General features: G+C 36.5%; 1 protein-coding gene across 1 annotated transcript in view; it reads left to right on the forward strand.

The window, feature by feature from the left end:
• Window positions 1-6346: 6346 nt before the first annotated feature.
• LOC136818902 (dynein axonemal heavy chain 7-like) overlaps window positions 6347-19705 on the forward strand; it is a 32982-nt gene continuing 19623 nt past the window's right edge. Inside the window, 30 exon segments of the mRNA XM_067075142.1 lie at window positions 6347-6448; window positions 6682-6745; window positions 6967-7045; window positions 7397-7571; window positions 7899-8004; window positions 8137-8241; window positions 8795-8873; window positions 9125-9197; window positions 9446-9571; window positions 9869-9988; window positions 10199-10838; window positions 11035-11613; window positions 11817-12092; window positions 12399-12662; window positions 12757-12874; window positions 12877-12904; window positions 13235-13366; window positions 14230-14478; window positions 14658-14856; window positions 15235-15375; window positions 15734-15946; window positions 16128-16237; window positions 16440-16725; window positions 17156-17258; window positions 17412-17539; window positions 17672-17755; window positions 17897-18124; window positions 18480-18614; window positions 19103-19216; window positions 19442-19591. Of these exon segments, the coding sequence (XP_066931243.1) occupies window positions 6426-6448; window positions 6682-6745; window positions 6967-7045; window positions 7397-7571; window positions 7899-8004; window positions 8137-8241; window positions 8795-8873; window positions 9125-9197; window positions 9446-9571; window positions 9869-9988; window positions 10199-10838; window positions 11035-11613; window positions 11817-12092; window positions 12399-12662; window positions 12757-12874; window positions 12877-12904; window positions 13235-13366; window positions 14230-14478; window positions 14658-14856; window positions 15235-15375; window positions 15734-15946; window positions 16128-16237; window positions 16440-16725; window positions 17156-17258; window positions 17412-17539; window positions 17672-17755; window positions 17897-18124; window positions 18480-18614; window positions 19103-19216; window positions 19442-19591 (5127 nt within the window). The 5' untranslated portion in view covers window positions 6347-6425.

Here is a 19705-nt window from a genome sequence, read left to right on the forward strand (position 1 = left end):
TCTGGTGCTTGAAGTGATAGTTCTGTTACTATTCGTTTCCAAATCTGTACGTCTTCATTTGGTTCCCCTTCTGGTTCAATTTCATCCGTTGGTTTAGTAGCCATGGATCCAAGAAATCAAATACGTGACACAAACCAGGGTTCCTTATTTGTGAGGTGCTGGGAAATCTCTTGGAAGAAAGCAGGACGAAAAGTAGAAAAACTATACCTGGTCAGCTGCACATGTGAACCCAAGTTCTGTCATGCACAACTGTTCCTCAGGATTTAACAAGATGCCTGGGTGACCAGCCACAGGACCCTTATGCTGTGATATTGATTGAGATGTTGATGTTTAAGATAGAAATAAATAGTTGTATACCTCGAGAGTCCAGGGCTAACCTGGTGTGTTAAAGTTTGGGGTGGTCTTTCTCTCTTCTGTTGATCTTCAGAAACAAAGTTTGTCCAGGTGATACTTGATAGCCAGCAATCCACCATCAAGCACCATCAAGCAAGGGGTCCGTCCAACGGCCACTTAATAATTAAGTGGGTAGTGCTGCCTTAACCGACATAGCAGCATTTGCCGTACATTTTATTAGTTCTTCTTCTTTGTTTTTCTTTTTTTCTTGCTTTTCCTGAAAAAAAGAAAGGCTTCTCTTCCACATAGATCAGCCTTATTCACTTAGACTCAAATTTGGAGTAATTGGTGTTTCTTTTTAAGCCTGTGAGAGACCTGGCAAATCTCTGGTCTGGATCTTGCTGATATTTGATTTTTTCTCCATTAACTTTCTTCCCAAACAACTACTGTTTCAGTGTGTTTTCAGAATCTGTAAATTAAGGCGTTGTGATATAGTGGTTATTGACTTTGGGTTGCTGCACAGGCGAAGGAGGTTTGATTCCCTTCACTACTTACTTGCAGAACCACATGTGGATTCATTCGCTTGTTGGCAAGTAAAATAACCTTACTTAGCTTGGCTTGGGCGACAGGCTATCTCTAAAGCTCTAAAACAGAATCTAATAACATGAAAACTAGAATATGATTCTTCAATCCAGTCTATGCTTAAACTCCCATATCAAGATTACAGTATGGGATTTGGAGTGCGGGTGGTCGATTTTACTTCATTTTCAGTAGTGCAGTGGTTTCAATTTTGGTTTCAAACCAACATCTTTTGCAGTCCTTTTTTTCTGCAATTTCTAGCCCATTTTGAATTTAGCAAACTTTTGTACTTTATTATACAAATAGTGAGGTTCAATCTATTTTCAACCTAGTACTCTTTATTTTTTCATTTGGGTGAGCAACAGTGATTATCTAATGTACTCCAGTCTGGGAAATCCTCTCAATTGCACGCTTATGTTCCGAGGGCGTAAGCGCGTAATTGCATGGTTATAATTTACGCCCGCTCCCGCCCCGGTTGAAATTGCTTAGGGATTTCAAGGGGTTCAGAATTCTCTAATTCGGGCGAAGGCATGGTTTAACTGGCAATCTATTTTTATGGAATCTTCTTCTACGATAAATTTTGAGTAAAACTGCCCTAGGCTTTTGAAATTCAACAGAGCTTTCGGAAGGAATTACGTGTCAAAGATATAGGAAATTTTAAAGCGTGCAATTACACGCTTACCGCAAAAGCCGTCACCCGTCAATCTTGCTTAACGCTTACCGCCCGTTTCAGAACAATTTTGATAAGCGTGTAATTACACGCTTAAAAATTCTTCCATTTTGATAACCGTGCAATTGCAGGCTTAAGGCCTCGGAACATAAGCGTGCAATTGAGAGGATTTCCCAGACTGTACTCGCAAAGTTTATTTTAAACAACATATGTGTATAGATTTTGTCCACTAAATTTTATGTGGAGAGGTATAATTATTTAAATAACTAAAAATAAATCTTAGCAACAAGATGTCACCCATAGTTACTTGCAGGGGTAAACCAAACACAGAAAGTTTTCCAAATCCCCTATTTTGATTGAACCAATAAAAAATTAAACTTTTCCATGTTTCATTCATGACTTAGTGTTCTATTCACATACTTCTATGTGACGTATGTGATGTATGTGACGTTTTTTTTGCAAACTTTAAGGAACTGATTTTTCTCCCACTATTGACTGCGGGACTTTAGCTTTTAAGTATTTGCATGCAGCATTGGGTAAAAAGTCCAAATATATGTTTCCGGTAATTTTTGTATGAAGAGTTAGGTCTATACTGTCGTGTTCAGCACGATTGAATGCATCTTTATTTGCAAAAATGGGCCTTAGCCTCCTGCAACTCAAACCAAATAGAAACTTAGGGGCTAATTGGGTGCATGGGATTGAAGAAGGTTTTAACTTTTTGTGTGGGTTGAATTTTTTCCAGTCAGCCAAACCCTTTTGAACAAATTTTTGTGATTGAACCGAATTAAACTTTATTGACAGTATCCCTAGCTCTTCATGTAAAATTTACAGGAAACGCATATTGGAATTTGTGCCCAACGCCAGTTCAATACAATAGGGTGGGTGCCAACCACGTTATTTCACCTCCAATCCATCATGATTATCAAGTGGGAGAGTCTGGCTCTGGGCATCATGAAAAGTCTGAGGGTTAATTCTTGGTCTACACATTTCTATTTGGGAAAATACAACGATCAGTTAGACACACTAGGAAATAAAGGTTTCAGAAAAAAGCAACACCAGTCAACAACAAGGATGAAAGTTAACCTCAATCGATTTCCCATGACAATTAACTTAAATTGAAAGATAGAAACAAAGTAAAATATGCAGCCAGCCAGTTAGTCAACCAACCAGAATTGGCCATTTGATTCCCATAGATAGCCCTTTAATTTAAAGCGCTGTGGTATAGTGGTCATTGACCTTGGTTACTGCACAGGCGACTGAGGTTCGATTCCCACTTGCAGCGGTTCACTTGGCAAGTGAATGAACCTTCGCCCGGGTCAACCCATGCCATGTGAGGGGAATTGGGTAGTCAGTCCAAGGTGCTGACGGGGCGCTCATTGAAAGCGTCAATAGTTGCGAAAATAGGCCTCAAAGCCTCCTGCAACTCAACCAAATAGAAATAGAAATAGGCCTTGATTATGATTACAAATGCTAAAGTAAAAATAATAGGTGATTGTTTGAGGTACAGCAAAATCTCTGGGAAATAGCATATACAGGGGTGTGCAAATCTTTCTTCTCCCTTGTTGATCTTTTTTTTGAAGAGCTGTTGTTCAAATTAAATTTCATTTTGAATGAAACCAACATCAACACAATAGAAGAAAAATTTGGTATAACACACAAAAACATGACCATTTAAAGTTCGAAATCCTATGAAATATATTACGTTTTGACTAAATTTGACGTCAATTGTACCCAAACTGACAGAATTCTGAAAGGTTTTTAACGCAGTGGTTTTTGGTCACCTTGGTGGCTTTAATAAGCATGGTCATTTCGATGGCTAGCTCTACGTATTTCAAAGTTTTCAAAGGTCTTAACAATTTTCAAAGATTCTTTTCATGATTTTTTTTCTTTGATGAAGTAGCAGTATCTTTAAAATTAAAAATCATAATGGTGACTGCAATTTGGTGGTATATACTTCAGATACCAATATCATTTTCTGTCAATGGAACTCAAAGAACTGTCAAAAAAACTTTGAAAGCCTGTATTTCTTTGTTTGTTTGAGTACAAGACTTGTTGTAGTATACTTTTTTTTTGCTCAGAATTTCATGATGTATATATATGAGGGTATGAATCGTTTGCATTGCAGCATTTAATTAAATTTTGAGAAATTGTAATTTTTTACCTATTTTTGGGGTTAAGAATTTTGCGTACAACATCAGCAAGGCCTAATTCGCGGGTCCCCTTTCTATAAAGTTTCAAGTCCTATCTACTTTCTAACCAATCACATTAGTGGGGTCGTTTAGCATAATTTACGGGAAAACAATAAGATCTAGCTGAAACTTTCTCCAAACCTTCTCTATAGGATGGTTATGCCTCAGGAAAAATTCCCCTAAAATCCCACTGGTTTTCATTACCTAACTCAAGATAATTCACGCAGAAGATGCTATTTATGGTCAATTTTGACCAAAGTGTGGCAAAAAGTGGAACTTGCGCATGAAATATCTCGAGTTAGGTAAGGAAATCAGCTATAACCGTTTAAAAGTCTTCTATATAATTTTTCGAGAGCTTTCGACTGGTATACATAATATTGTCTGGAAATAAGTTTGAAATTTTCAAAAAATTTCGCCCTTTAGGATTTTGCCTGGGGAAAATAGAAATGTCCCAAAAAAGGGATGTTCCACCAGTGGGATTTTAGGGGAATCTTTCCTGAGGTATAAGCATCCTATAGAGAAGGTCTGGAGAAAGTTTCAGCTAGATCTTATTTTTTTCCTACAAACAGTCTGTATTTTTGTAACACGACCACACTACATGCGATTGATTCCCATGAAAGATGCTACGGATCATCATAAGGATTGGCCCCCTACTAAATAGACTTTAACTGATTATTCATCACTGTTAATTGTTTTGATGCTGGAGCTTTTGATTATTTAAAACATTGGATTCTTACACTGAAATACTCAACTTTTAAACTTTCAACTCAATATCATTGGTACTTTAGCTTCCTTTAAAACAAATGATTGACAAAATTTAACTTCCCAGTTCTATCGACCTCTACTATAGTTTATATTATATACTTTATGATTTTAAATGATATTGGTCTTCCTGAGAAGGCTGGGAAGTCTACTACTGTAAAAGGCTAGAATTCTGATGTTCATTATCACCTTCTGAACTCTTTTTGACAATTTCGACAGACTACAATAGTAGCTAAAACAACAACTCGCTACCATTGAGGCATAAGATCCTATCTCAAAATCAGTACCTAGGAAAAGTTTTTTTTCTTTGCTAACTTAAAATTTAAACATTGCCTTTTTTTTCTGGTAGATAGCTAAAAAGAACAAGGTCAATCTCAGAATTTTAAGCTAGGAGGGAAAAAAAGTCTCAGTTTTCTCAACACTAATTTTGGGATTGGACCTTTTGCCTTGATAGACAGCAATTTCTTCCTTCCCGCATGTTTTATAATTGTGTCGGTGCAGAAATCCTCATAATAGGTCGAATTTCTTCAAGTATGCATAACTTTGTTACTGCTGTGAAAGCTTTCATGGACCGGAAATTGCTAGAATGTATATGCCTGAAGATTCATAAACATGCTCTATAGCATTTTTTTTTAAGCAGTTGATTTTTAACTGTACTGTAACCATCTTTTATAAGACATACATTATTACAAAATTTTAAGTGTGAAATTACGATTTCTTTTTTACATTCTTGATGTTTTGCCTTTGTCTACGCCCAGTAAAAAGTGTCCGTACTGTAAAAGGTTTTGTCAAAATTTTGACTCCCTAGATTTTCTTAATGTACGTCTAATCAGGGGGGGGGTCAAGCAGTTAGTACAAGACATCATGCCGGTTAGTACCGTGGTGGTATACCTACAAAATTTTCAAAAATCAGTTAGTACTTGATGGTACTAAGTGACTGCTAGGGTGGTGTCAAGTAAAAAATCTAGGAAAACAGTTAGTACAAATGAATACTAAGTGCTACTTTTTTACCTTTTCTAGAAAAATATTAAAAATAAATACTAAAAGCAATCAGGGAAATCCCCCTCCATAAGAGAAATCAAAGAACCTAAGACATTTAAGTCTTCCCCTTTGGAGTTTGTTTGGTATTACCCTTTAGTTAAACACTATATCAGGGGAATTCCCTAACTATAGATTGATAAATAAAAGAAAAAAGTCAGATCGATTTTGAAATTGTAAAAGTTCGTAATCTTGTTCTTTATAAATCATGAAAAAGTATTTTTTTCTGCCTTGATTGAACGCTACCTTGATTGAACGCTACATATTATGTTTATGTTTTTGGTTTACGGTGTTTCATTATTGTATCAATTGAGAAGTACTTCGTTATTTGAAACTCTTGTACATATATCGCTGTACAGCGTTGTGTTAAAATAAAATTTTTGATTCATTTTAATTCATCATACCAAATCAATAACTGTTTCAAAACAATTTTGGGAACATGGTTTGACAAAAAGTAAATATCACACTCTCGTTTGATAGGTTTTAAGGGGTGGTCCTTAGTGAATTTCCTTTGAAATCACTTAGTATATTTCATACTAACTGTCAAAGGGTGGTGGTGTGGCCTCTTTCCTCCAAAGAATCACTTAGTAGGCATGATGTCTTGTACTAACTGCTTGACCCCCCCCTGGTCTAATTTGAATTCTTTTCTGAATTTTTCCCTTTTTGGATGAAATGCTGAAGACTGTATGTAAATGAAACCTAAAAAAATTGAATTTCATTGTTGCAGTCAAAGAAAATTATTTATTTCCATCAAATAAATTTGTTTTTCAGTATTATAGTCGAAAGCATTTAGATGTTATGATTATTGAGAAAACTGTAGATAATGAATTTCAAATTGACAATGTGATGCAAAGATGATGAGAGAAGCAAGTGCAAGGTAGGCCTATAGATTCAAATTTTAAACAAACAATAGAAATATGGACAATGAGAATGTTGATTTGATTGCATTATATTTATTATCATGTCAAAGGACAAAAATTATCATTCATGCAACGTTTTAGTTGAAAATGAAAGATTTTTAAAAATTTCTTAGGCCTTGTTATATTCAACAATTTTTGTCGTTGATTTACTGCTATGTATTGTTTTGATTGTTATATTATTGTACTAAAGGTCACCAAGCAAGAAGTCAAAAGTTGGAGATCCACCAACAAAATTTCTTCCAAGTCTCCCGGAGGTAAAATCTGAAGAGTTTAGGGAATTCCATTAGAAACAGAAAATACCACTCAATGTCTAAGTTTATTTTTCGAAATTTGATTGGCAGGTTACAGTATACATAAGAGGACAATGAAGCTGGTTGGAGATCAACCAATATATAATTTTATAACATTAAACTCAAGATAACATGAATTTACTAGGAAAGCAAAACAAAAGTATATCTTTTTTTATATGATTTAGACCCGAAGAAAGCCAGAATGGCAACAAATCAATTTCAAAGGGCCTATGAAGTTAGATGGAGATTGTGTTGAACTGACACGTAAGAAGAACAATTCGTGTTTAGAGCCCAATGTATTTTGAACTTTTAAAGTTTGTGTCATCTTTGAATTAATTAATAAGATGCCATCATGAAGATTGTCCAAGATGTTTTGACATACGAATCTTACCAGTCAAAATAAGAAGCTTTGTTTATTATTTTTCTTGCTCCAGGCTAATTGTGTTTATTTGAATCTAATGAGATTTTTCTAGATCCTTTTATTCTGTATAGTAACGTCTTAGTTAGCTTTCAACTTTTCACCTAGTTTAATATTGCTTCAATCAAGAATTAAGTTTGTCTGCGATTATGTAGTAAGTATGGTATAATGGCAATCCAACTTATTTCGTCAATCAGGTTCAATAGATGGGAACAATAAGAACAACAGCTTATTGAAGAAGACTTCCCATCCTTTACCACCGGTCAAACAACAAAAAAGACTAAGTCAAGTTAGTAGCAGCGGAAAAACTGGCATCTCGTACCCAAAAAAGGATAGAGAAGCTTTTCGGCAAGCTCTCGTTAGCATCATCATGTAAGTTACTTTTCATTCTCAACACCTCTCATAAAATATATTATGAGGTTTAGTTCAAGTGCAATGGAAAATTCTAGAAATCTTGTATTATACCATACAAAGGATAATTTCAAAACCCCTTCTAGTTTAAAGTTCTGGTGGCTACCCAAAAATGTATAAGTCATTTTCTAATTAAGTCTAAGTGGGACCTAATATTTCCTTGATACCTAAACCTAACCTTATTATATGGATATATATTGAGGCTTTAAATTTTCTTATCTTGATAATGCCTTTATTAAATCAAGTTTTAAGTCCAGATATTTTACAACGCAATTTCTATTACATCAGGCAAAACGAGGATGCAACAGGCTCACCAAAAGTCCCTTCAGTGACCGATAAAGATTATGAGCCAGGAAGACCAGGATCACCCTCACATGCTGAAAAGGATGTTCTGGTAGGCTTTTTATTGATACTTTTTGAAATTAAAGCACTGAAGTCACTAACGCTCAAATATTTCCAGACCATTACCTGCTGTACTGTGAAAAATCTGAATGGCAATGTTTCAATCCTTTCTATTTCTTTGCAGAGATATTATTATTACATACATCACGGTATTGATACCAAGAACGTTGCTCCCATGGAAGATGTTTGGATTGATAATGTGCTTTCATTGGTTCCTGCTGCAACTAAGGTAACTCGCTGATCCTGGGCAAAAAAAGTGTGACATTTTTTTGATTTAAAATCTTTTGAAGATTCAAACTTTTGTTTATACCTTTCACCAGATTCATTATAACGGGTCTTAAAAATTTCAGAGGTTTTAGACCTCAGTAGCTTGAGACTTGAAATGGTATATCCGAAATTCAGCACCCTCCTAGAAAATGTCAACTTAAAGAGCTATACAAATTACTTTAATGGGTTATCAAAGAGACAGGAAATCTTAAAAGTTTTAAAGGTACAAAAAAAAAATTCATAAATGCATCTTCTACTTTTGACCAGAATTTACTCCCATTTTTTATTCTATACAAGAACCGGAACTAAACTATACTATAGTAAAACGATATTTTAGATAGTGAGCCAACATTTGATATTGCTTGCTTCTCTGAATATTCTCAGATAATTTGATACATCTTACTCCAGTAACCATAAAACAAGCCAAGTATGTATGTTCCATCCCAACCAATAACACTTTGTCCAACATTCTCTATTTTACTGAACAATTTCTTTCTTGCCTTCATTTTATTCAGATGAATTTAGAAGAGCTGATAGAAGATTTATCTGATGAAGTTCGAGAGGATTATCTGCTCAGTGTGAAGAAAGCCATTGGTACAATAAAATTATACTTTTTCTATTTCTCTACTCTCATCAATAATATATTTTGTTATGACGATTATTTTGTTAACCTCTATTTCTTTGTGAATTTCTTTAAAACTGGACCATTGTGTACTTGATACATTTCTCTTTCCTCTCTTAAAATTTCCTGGCCCACTAATCCCGATTTTCGGTTGGCTTAGTCCAACCCTCAGTATTACCACATTCCAGATGCATTGGCTAAAAAATATCTTGTTTTTCTTCAGTTGATTTTGTGTTGAGAGATCCAAGAGAGAAAGAGAACAATGTTGTGGAAGAAACACTCCCCCATCGAATCGAGTAAGCATCTCTTTATTTGCAATAATTGTCTAGTTAGAAGATGAGCTTAGTAGCAACCGTTTAACTCGGCTACAAAACACTCATTGGAAAACAGAGGATTAATTTTTAGATTGATCAGTAATTTTCAAACATGTCTTATTGGTGAGATTGTGAACTTTCTTTTAACTCATACAATGATGGTGGTACCTTTGATTCTCTCTTTGGCAATTTGAGGTGAATTTAACAAAAACATTTGTTGCTTTCCATAGGATGATGCAAGTCCCCAAGCCATGGAAACAGTCATTCCTGTCGGCCTACGCAACAATGGAGCATGAGTTGCATATCACAAACCCTACTATGATGGCTGTGTTGAGTTTGTGGCACAAAAATTACAGGTTTAGATTTTCAGATTTTGACATTTTTTGATAATTGTTTCGATACTAATTTTTTCTCCTACAAAAAATCTTTGGGATCCTTATGGAGACCATTAGCAGTTTGCGTTATGGCGTGATAGGGAATAAAATTAGGTGCGATAGTGTAATTTGGGCTATTTTTCACTAATTTTGCGTGATAAACAAATTTTGACGATTTCTGTTTTCATGACGAGAAACATTTGACGTGATGGGGTGACCAAAAGTGCTGCTAGGGCCCATTTTAGTTAGAACTGACTTTAATTCATCTCCACACTTTAGTGCTCTTTCATTGGTGAACCGAGAAGATATCAAAGAGAGAAACGAAGCAATGGAGTTATCTTTCTTTCAAAACCTCCTCATGAGACACGTGGAAAACGCTAAAGAAACACTACTCAAAAAGTAAGCCATTTCTATTTTAACTTGCTCACATTTTTATAGTCAAGTTAATCGATGTATATCCTGATAATATTGATTTTGATATTAACGTATATTTGATACGATGAAAAGACGGTTCTCTAATTTTTGAGGTCTGCATATATGTTTTTTGAAATGTTATTTATACTTCATTTGTAGACTTTTTTATGTTATACGGAATTTTAAATCTTTCAGGTGGTTTCCAGAAGTACAGAACATTTTTTACCAAGGTAACAAACGAAAATTGTTGCCAGGAACTCAACAACGAAAACGTTTGACTGCATTCTTTAATTCTGCTGCTATCCTCATGAGTAATCAACTGCAAAGTCTGGCTCTCTCCTCTCTTAACGAGTTCGAATCACTGTTGCAGCCAATCAGTCAATCGTCTGGTAGGTTCGCGAGGTTCACCCATCCCGGGTTCGTGATACGACTTGTGTTAGATGGGAGCACCGTTAAGTTTGAACCAGATTTTCATGACTTTGAAGTGATTCTTCTCAACGTGTTCGATGTAATGTTAAAAGCTGTGACAGTCGTGCCCTGTGTGGAGACTAAATTGTATTCAGAATGGTCTGGTCAAAAGAAATATCTTAGACCTAATATCTTAGATTCAATCCTTGAAACGTTGAGAAATAGTGTTTCGAAGATTGTGAAGCAACAGAGTGCTGGTCCGATCGCTCACGCCAGAGAATATGATCGTTTTGAGAATTTGATCACGAGTAAAGCAGAAACGGAGATCGAAGAGTATCTTCTGCAGAGTCATACGTTTGAAGAACTGGCCGAAGAAGTTTCGAGATACAATGCTTTGATTGACGAAATCTCATTTGATTGCCAAAAGGTATTTTACTCCATCTACTTGCAGTCCTTTCTTGGCAATCATTAAACTATTTGAAAATGAAAACAAAGCTTTTAGAAAAACTAGGATAATATGTTGTAATTGAGTTGGCGAGTGACCAATGAAAATTGACGTTCTTAACTGAGTGTTCAGTAAGTCTTTTAATCGGATCAATAATTATTTGAACCTCTTTTCTTAGGTCGTGTCCACGGGTATGTTTGAAATGCATTGCGATGAGATCATTCGAACTTTGACAAAACGTGCAGAAAACGTTCGATCACGCCTCTTAACCAAAATGTTGCAAGATCATTCAGTGGCCAACAAAACCCTCTCCAACGAGTACGAAGCTATCGCAGAAAAGGCTCTAACGTCACCCTCCAACACTGAACATCTCATGGAATTGAAAAGTTTTATCGAAACAGTACAAAATGTGACCATCTTTGAGCTGGAAAGTCGCTTGGTCAACACCAAAGAACGATTAAGTTTCTTGGTTGATTTTGTGACCCTTTCACCAGGAGATATTCGAAACAACAATTCCGTTTTCCAATGGCACCAAAGAATGCCAGAAGTCTTCCAAGAACATCAAAAGATCGTCGATGCCAATCGTCTGCAATACGAGAATGCTTTGAAACTTCGCCGTGAGAGATTCATCGACGATTTGGAGGGTTACGCAAAACAGGTGGAGGAATTCCAAACGTATGGTAATATGAAGGAGGTCAATCGATACCTCAAGAAAGCACAAGCTTTACAACAAAGACTTGATGCGGCTTCTGAGAAGGTGAATTCTTTAGTACAGACATTGAGTACATTAGATGTTCTATATTTTTAGCACAAAGACACGGCCTCTTATAATTTGATCTATACCTGAAGTTAAGACATCCGGCATAAACACAAAAACTGTTCATCATTTTCATTTTCAATAAATGCGCTTTTTTAAGTCTAGTTTGGAAATTAACCTTGAGAATATTTTATACTTTTCAGATCCAAGCAATCAACGAAGAAGAAGAAGCCTTTGGCTGGGAAGCCACCAATTATCCTGTTCGTCAACACGTGGCAACACAACTCGCCCCATTCCTCAAACTGTACGAAAGCACGGTTGACTTCGAGACTCAACACACAAAATGGATGGAAGGCTCTCTTTCTTCATCTCCAGATCCTGATTTCATTGAAACAGAAACTGGCAATTTATGGAGAGGCTTTTATAAACTTGAAAAGCAATTCAAAGAAACTCCTAATGCTATGAAAATCGCTATGAAGGTTTGTATACCCCTAACATCATCCAACATCCGACTTTCAGAAGTATTTCCCCAAAAATTAGTTGGACTAAGTTACTTGATTTTTGTAACTCTTGGAATGGTTTTCGATGTATGATAAAGCTACTTTTACCGCTGGTAACTATTTTTCCCGATCTTTCCCGGATACCCAGACAGTGTGAGATTTCAACAATATATTTAAAACTTCGACTTGCGACGAAGATTATATTTTAAATAGTAAGTGAGATGCACATGTAAAAGCTGCTGAAATCAGAGCTACTTTGAGAATGAAATTTCTTGTTTACTTTAGATGAAAACGAAAGTGGATTCGTTCAAAGACCACTTGCCATTGGTCAGCCTCCTCTTCAATCCTGGTCTGCGTGACCGACATTGGGAATCCATGTCAGAGATTGTGGGTTACCCTTTGCAACCAGATGAAAGTTCCAACCTTCAACGTTTCGTGGATATGAAACTGGAGCCGTTTTTATCGAAGTTTGAAGGAATCAGTGAAGCTGCTAGCAAAGAATATTCTTTGGAGAAGGCTATGGAGAAAATGTCCAAGGAATGGACTGATGTAAGTCCTCGTCTCGATTATTTAAACATTTCTAAAGCATCTCTTGGCGATAAATTCTATTTATTCTGCAACAATTTTGTTATTTATTCTTCAGATTAAATTTGTGGTGATTCCATATCGAGAGACGGGAACGCATATCCTTTCTTCCATCGACGACATTCAGAATGTGTTGGATGACCAGATTGTCAAAACACAAACCATGCGCGGTTCTCCTTCATCAAACCATTCGAAGATGAAATCAAGTAAATCTTTTCCTATTACTTGATTGATTATAAACACCAAACCAACTTGTTTAATTCGGTCTATACCTTTTCAAATAATGATTTTTATTATGCTTACATTTTCAAGCAAGCTGTTTGATCCGACTTGTTTTTATAGACCTATCATCAACCTGTAACGGAGCGGTCGGCTTTTGAGGGGTCTAGTAATGAATTTACAAATGACGTCAAAATTTTTTATTTTATGAGTCTCAATCCAATGACTGCGTACATTTTGGCATCTTTCTTCCTGGTAAACTCGGACCCAATCTCCTCGCGTTTTGTAGGTGAATTCCTCTAACCTTTCTTCCATAGGTCTTGGGAAGACACGTTGATTTTGATTCAAGAGATTTTGGACGAATGGTTGAAGGTGCAAGCCACTTGGCTCTATTTGGAACCCATCTTCAGTTCGCCGGATATCATGGCTCAAATGCCGGAAGAAGGACGGTAGGAAACGAACAAAATGTTTTTTGGAAATCAATTAGTAGGGGGGAGAGGGCATTCTTTAGGACCCGTGACAATAATTTCCGGAGTATAATTTTTGTTGGCCCCCCGGGGGGGCACTGGGTTTGCGGACTGACGGTATGTGCGGGCCAAAAATTGGCTTTTTAAATTGCACCCTTACAGTGCAGCAAAAATCAGTGAAAATCATACCCTTAGAGTGCATTTTCCCCCAAATTTTCGATCCCTTTCGTGCAAAAATGGTCAGAATTCTAGCATTTTTGGTCAAAATATCTAGGTTTTTCAAGAATTTTCTGAAATTTTCTGAAATTTCTACCCTTACAGTTCATCTCTAGTTTTTCCGATCCTTACAGTGCATTTTAAACATGTTGGAAAAGGTACCCTTAGGACCCGCACATACCCGTCGGTCCTTTTGCCCAGCTGCCCCCCCGGGGTTGGCCCCTTCAAAAGAATGTATTTAGGCTGAATTAGGGGTAATCAAATAAGACCCAGCAATTCTTTTATGGGCAAAAGACTGACGTCACAAGCAAAAAGCCTTCGGACCCGAAATCGGATGAAAATTCAAAGCCACTAATACCCAAAACCACTTATATCATTGGAAAGCTCTTGAAAAACGATATAGAGGACTTCTAAGCGGATTTGGTCGATTTCTCAACGTAACTCGAGAAAAAACATTTAGAAAACGTCACTTTTACGCCGTTTTCCTCGATATTGCCACGGCCACCATTCCTTATTTTTTGTTAAATTTACCATGTTTTTCCATATGCTCCTTTACGAATTTAGGACTCATATTGGGAAAGCATTTTCTCGAAGTTAATTATGATCTTTCCACACCTTCTGTTCAACAGTCGTTTCAGTACAGTGGACAAAACATGGCGAGATACCATGAAAACAGTTCTTCAAGATGAGCATGTCATGACGGTGGCAAAAATTGATCAATTGTTGGACAAATTAAAGAAATCGAACGAGCTGTTGGAACTCATTTTGAAGGGTTTGAACGAATATTTAGAGAAGAAGAGATTGTATTTCCCTCGATTCTTTTTCTTGTCAAATGATGAGTTGCTGGAAATCCTCTCCGAAACTAAAGACCCTACTCGGTAAGTCCATTCATCCTTACCCACAAGATCGGATTCATTTTATGTCATATCAATTGATCGATCATTGGAAAGATGGAAAATTCGATTTGCTAGAATCTAAAAAATATCAGAAAATTACCTCAATCCGGTTTTATAATAGACGGGACACATTTTTATAAAATTGAAAATATCTTTTTCAGTGTCCAACCTCACTTGAAGAAATGTTTCGAAGGAATCGCTAAACTTGAATTCACTGACGAACTTGACATCACACATATGAAGAGCTCTGAAGGTGAAGTGGTGCCGTTGAACCGAAGCATCTCCACTGCAGAAGCTCGTGGTCAAGTGGAGAAATGGTTGCTAGAACTACAAAATCTCATGTTGGAGAGTTTAAGAGAGGTAAGAATACATTCCTCTTTCTGGATTCTTGAAACATTTTCAAAATGAAGTTAAGGCTCTCTAATTTGAATTTGATGTTCTTTTATTTGATACGCTCTGTTATTCGATAATATTGAAAGTCGCCGTCATCAAGAACCCCTAATAAATGACGCTTTGTTCTTTGATACACTCCCTCATTCGATGAAATTCCAATTTCTCTTGAAAATCGTCTATATGTTACTTTTTGGCAAGCTTGATGACATTTTCTTCATCAACTGAAGTTCTCTTTAATCTTAAAGCCAAACTTGTTACGTACATATGTATGACTCAAAATTAGCGTTTGGACAACTCTTATGAACAAATCAACAGAAATGCGTGACTGACTTTTCTATGTTTTAGATGATCATAGCATCAACGGCTGCATATTTAAAAGAAGTTCGAACAGACTGGGTGCGAGCGTGGCCTGGACAAGCTGTTCTTGCTGTTTCACAATTCTATTGGACCAATGGTGTCCAAGAAGCCATCAAAGCTGGCGGTGACGTAAGTCTCCTACGATATAGATTTCGTGTCCTTGATAGTGCTGTCTAAGTCTCCGCCCAACCTCTTTTTGTTTTTTTTTGTGTATTGCCAAGCATACTTTAGTTTGTCTCTTATAAACTCGTTTGCATGGATCTTCAACCGTTCTGAGTTTCAACAGTGCATGGAGTTATTAGGCACATTTAAGAAATGAGACATAGTATGAGTTAATCTTTAGTAACCTTGGTGACAAACACTTCAAACAATGCAGACATTTTCTAAAGTAGAGTTCCCTCTAAGGCTACGTTTACTAAAAGCATTAGGAACACTGATGGAAATAAACGTTTGTATTTGCAATGAAACCCATTGTATTTCTTCACAGAAATTAAACGATTTCCTTCAAATCAACAACAAACAAATCGACGAGATTGTTGCATTGGTTCGTGGTAAACTCTCCAAACAGAATCGAGCAACGTTGGGAGCTTTGGTGGTACTGGATGTTCACGCAAGAGATGTGTTGGAGGAACTATCTGAAGATGGTGTCAATGATGAGAACGATTTCAAATGGCTTGCTCAACTTCGGTATTATTGGGAAGTATGTGAAGTCAACGTTTTCTTTGTTAGTGCTTTGAAATCAAATTTTCTGCAATATTCAAATCAGAATACTGTCTCTATTCATCTTTCTTACAATCATTGACTATTTGTGAAATTTGATTACTCTCAATGCGCTCTTTGCCAAGGGTCATTATCTTAATGATTTCATTTTTTGTTACTAGGACGACAACATGATGACGCGCATGATCAGTGCACAACTCGCTTATGGATATGAATATCTCGGCAATTCAGGTCGTTTGGTCATCACTCCTCTCACTGATCGTTGCTATCGGTTAGTGAAATTTCGATCATACCAAAGCCCTCTTTTGTACCCCGTATCAAAATATCATGATGTTCCAACCAGTCTATAGCTTTTTTAAAACACATATCAAAAGCCAAGAAATGAAATCGGAAACCATGTATATTTAAGATAGTCCTGCAATTCATCTCGAGTCGTAAGTATATTAGCTTTGTGAACGTTTTCATTTCTTTAGAACATTATTCGGTGCATTGCAACTCCATTTGGGAGGAGCTCCTGAAGGACCCGCAGGTACTGGCAAAACCGAAACAACCAAAGATCTTGCCAAAGCTGTCGCCAAACAATGTGTTGTCTTTAACTGTTCTGATGGACTTGATTATATTGCACTTGGAAAGTTTTCAAGGTATTCCCTCAACCTGTTTTTGTCTCGACAGCTTCCTTCAAAACACTTCTTCTTTTCTTTTCGTCATTGCTCTTTACTAGTGTTTTTGCTGGTCTTGTTTTCATCTATTGTTTATCTTGTTAGTGATACTGATTGTTAGGGTAGAATCGCTAGTCTAAATCGAAAGTTTCGTCTGTACATTATGACTCCATTATACTTTTTCCTTGAGAACGACATATGCAAAAAAAATACACACAACCACAACCTAAAAACTTTTTTTGGACCTACCCCAGTGGGGTGGAGGTCCTATAAGTTAAGCTTTGTCCGTTCGTTCGTTCGTTTGTTATTAGCTTTCCTCATGATTGGCTCATTAGATTTTTCTGATTTTTTGCACAAAATGTGTAACTATAAACCCTCGAATGTGACGGAGCCCGATTTTCGAAAAAAAAAAATTTTCGGCAACTTTGGGCCAAAAAACGGCTAATAAACGGGAAAAATTGTGACGGAGTGTATGTGTTAAATGCATAACCAGGTAGGTCCATAAAAGTATCACTTGTTTTATTTCACAGGGTTTGGCTTCTTGTGGTGCGTGGTCATGTTTCGACGAGTTCAACCGAATCGATCTCGAAGTATTGTCTGTGGTTGCACAACAAATCTTGACCATTCAAATGGGTATGATGAAAAGAATTTTCGGCTCTAAGTTCTTCTTCTGGCTGTTCTTTATATCTAAACTCTTGGTTTGTAGATTATTCATCGATGATACTGTCTGGTTAAATTTCAATGGTATAAGAGCCTTTGATTTTGACACATTCTCGTTTTTTGTAGGTATTAACTCTGGCAACGACAAATTGATGTTTGAAGGAACAGAAATCCATTTGGATCCATCCTGTGCTGTCTTCATCACCATGAACCCTGGTTATGCTGGACGATCTGAACTTCCCGATAATCTAAAGGTGATCTTGATTTCTTCTTGCCAATATGAACGATTTCAAGACGATGCTTTTTTCGCTCCTCTCTACAAATAGGATCTCTTTTGTCCAATCTTGTCAAGTCATATAAATTTCTTTCTGCTTATTTTTTTTCAGTCTTTGTTCCGAAGCGTTGCCATGATGGTTCCCAATTACGCTTTGATTTCCGAAATTTCACTTTACTCATTCGGATTCGTCAATGTAAGTAATTCTCCAGTTTTCATTTCTCGATATGAGAAGAAAGAACAAAATCGAATTTTTCCCCGAACTATATGCTAGGTTTCTCTCCTATTCGACAAGCCTTAGTTTTCTCACTAACAAACACTGTCTATCTAACAACAGGCCCGACCGTTAGCCGTCAAGATCGTGACAACATACACGTTATGTTCGGAACAGCTGTCTTCGCAAGCTCATTACGATTACGGTATGCGTGCCGTCAAGTCCGTTCTTACGGCCGCCGGTAATCTCAAATTGAAATATCCAGACGAAAATGAAGACATTTTGATTTTGCGTTCCATTATTGATGTTAATCTACCGAAATTTTTGGCTCAAGATTTACCTCTGTTCAAGGTTGGTGCTATTCTATTATTACTGAGATGAAGAAAGTTTATATCTACATTCCCTACCGTAATATTTGGTACCAAAGGGAATTCTCTCAAAATTTGAAAGAAAAAAAAATTGAAAACCACAAATTATTATTGAATTATTTTGGAAAGTAGAATTTTAACTCTGAGTTTAACATGCGACCTTAGGATCTCAGGAACTAAAAGCTCATGAAAATTCCAATAAGGCTTAGAATATAGCCTGGAAGCTGCGGCTTACTTATAATATTTCCTACAACTGAAAAAAAATCATTCTCGTCTCTATAAAAACTAAATTTGGCTACAATAACCAGGCTTGTCGAATCATCTGCTTTGCTTTTCAGGGCATCACATCGGATTTGTTTCCAGGAATTTCTCTCCCCGAACCGGATTACATGACTCTAACGCAAAACATTAAAAACAATGCAGAAAAGATGAATTTACAATTGACTGAATTCATGTTGGATAAGATTCTTCAGGTTTGTCGCCACAATTTCAGTAATCTGTTCTTAAAGTTAATGAGCTCTGAACTCACAAATGTTTTGAGTTATGATACTTTTAAACCATGGCGTAATGTTTATATTTTATCCAATTTAGCGAAAAAAGTAACGAGGTGTTTCTTGTTACAACCCATAAAAAATTACCAATTTTACTGATACAATTCCCCCTGTTTGTCGCACACCCTTCTAAAAAAACAAAGCAGAATTTCTACGTTTTCCCTCTCTTTTCCTTACGTACCAATGCAGCGACTTCAAAAAAAGGCCCCGTGTATTCTGACGTTGATTCACGTTTGCCAACCCTTTAGATTTAGACCGTCATGTTTGAAACAAATCACTATTAAAGAACTTACCCTTCAGTGTAATGTAAGGATAATAAAAATCTAATGCACTAAGTCCTTAACTTACATTTTGCTACGTGTAGTGAATGGCTTTACAAATTCATTTATTTATCTTTCATTGTGTTCTAGATATACGAAATGATGATCGTACGTCACGGTTTCATGATAGTGGGTGAACCGTTCGGCGGGAAAACCATGGCTTACAAGGTGCTGGCTGGCGCTCTCTCCGATATCAAAGATCAGGTAGACCTCCTTTTTTGAGTTTCTCACCATTTTTGTCTTTTAATTCAGCTAACTACTATATTTTATAACTTGTTTTTTTTCCTTCGCGGCAATCTTTAAAAAAGGTTTATTAGCGAAAATAATTTTCTTCTGCAAAAATTTTGTCGCTTCTCCAACAAGATTCTATTCAATATTACCTTTTTTTGTATAATTGCTTTAATCATCCATTCTTTGATCTCTACCCAGGGTTTGATGGATGAGAACAAAGTCCAGATTTGCGTGATCAACCCCAAAGCTATCACTATGGGTCAACTTTACGGTCAGTTTGACCCTGTATCACATGAATGGTCAGATGGAATCTTGGCTGTCAACTATCGTGCTTTTGCCACTTCACAGGTTCGTTACCTTGCTGTCATTATGTGTTGTGCTTGGTAGTCTTTTAATGGCCAGTTTTGCTAAAAATCACAATCTTGAAATATACGAAAGTCCCTTTGAGTAAATTTACCCAAG

The sequence above is a fragment of the Clytia hemisphaerica genome, unplaced genomic scaffold (assembly GCF_902728285.1).
Source record: "Clytia hemisphaerica strain Z4C2 unplaced genomic scaffold, Clytia hemisphaerica genome assembly, whole genome shotgun sequence".
Taxonomy (NCBI): domain Eukaryota; kingdom Metazoa; phylum Cnidaria; class Hydrozoa; order Leptothecata; family Clytiidae; genus Clytia; species Clytia hemisphaerica.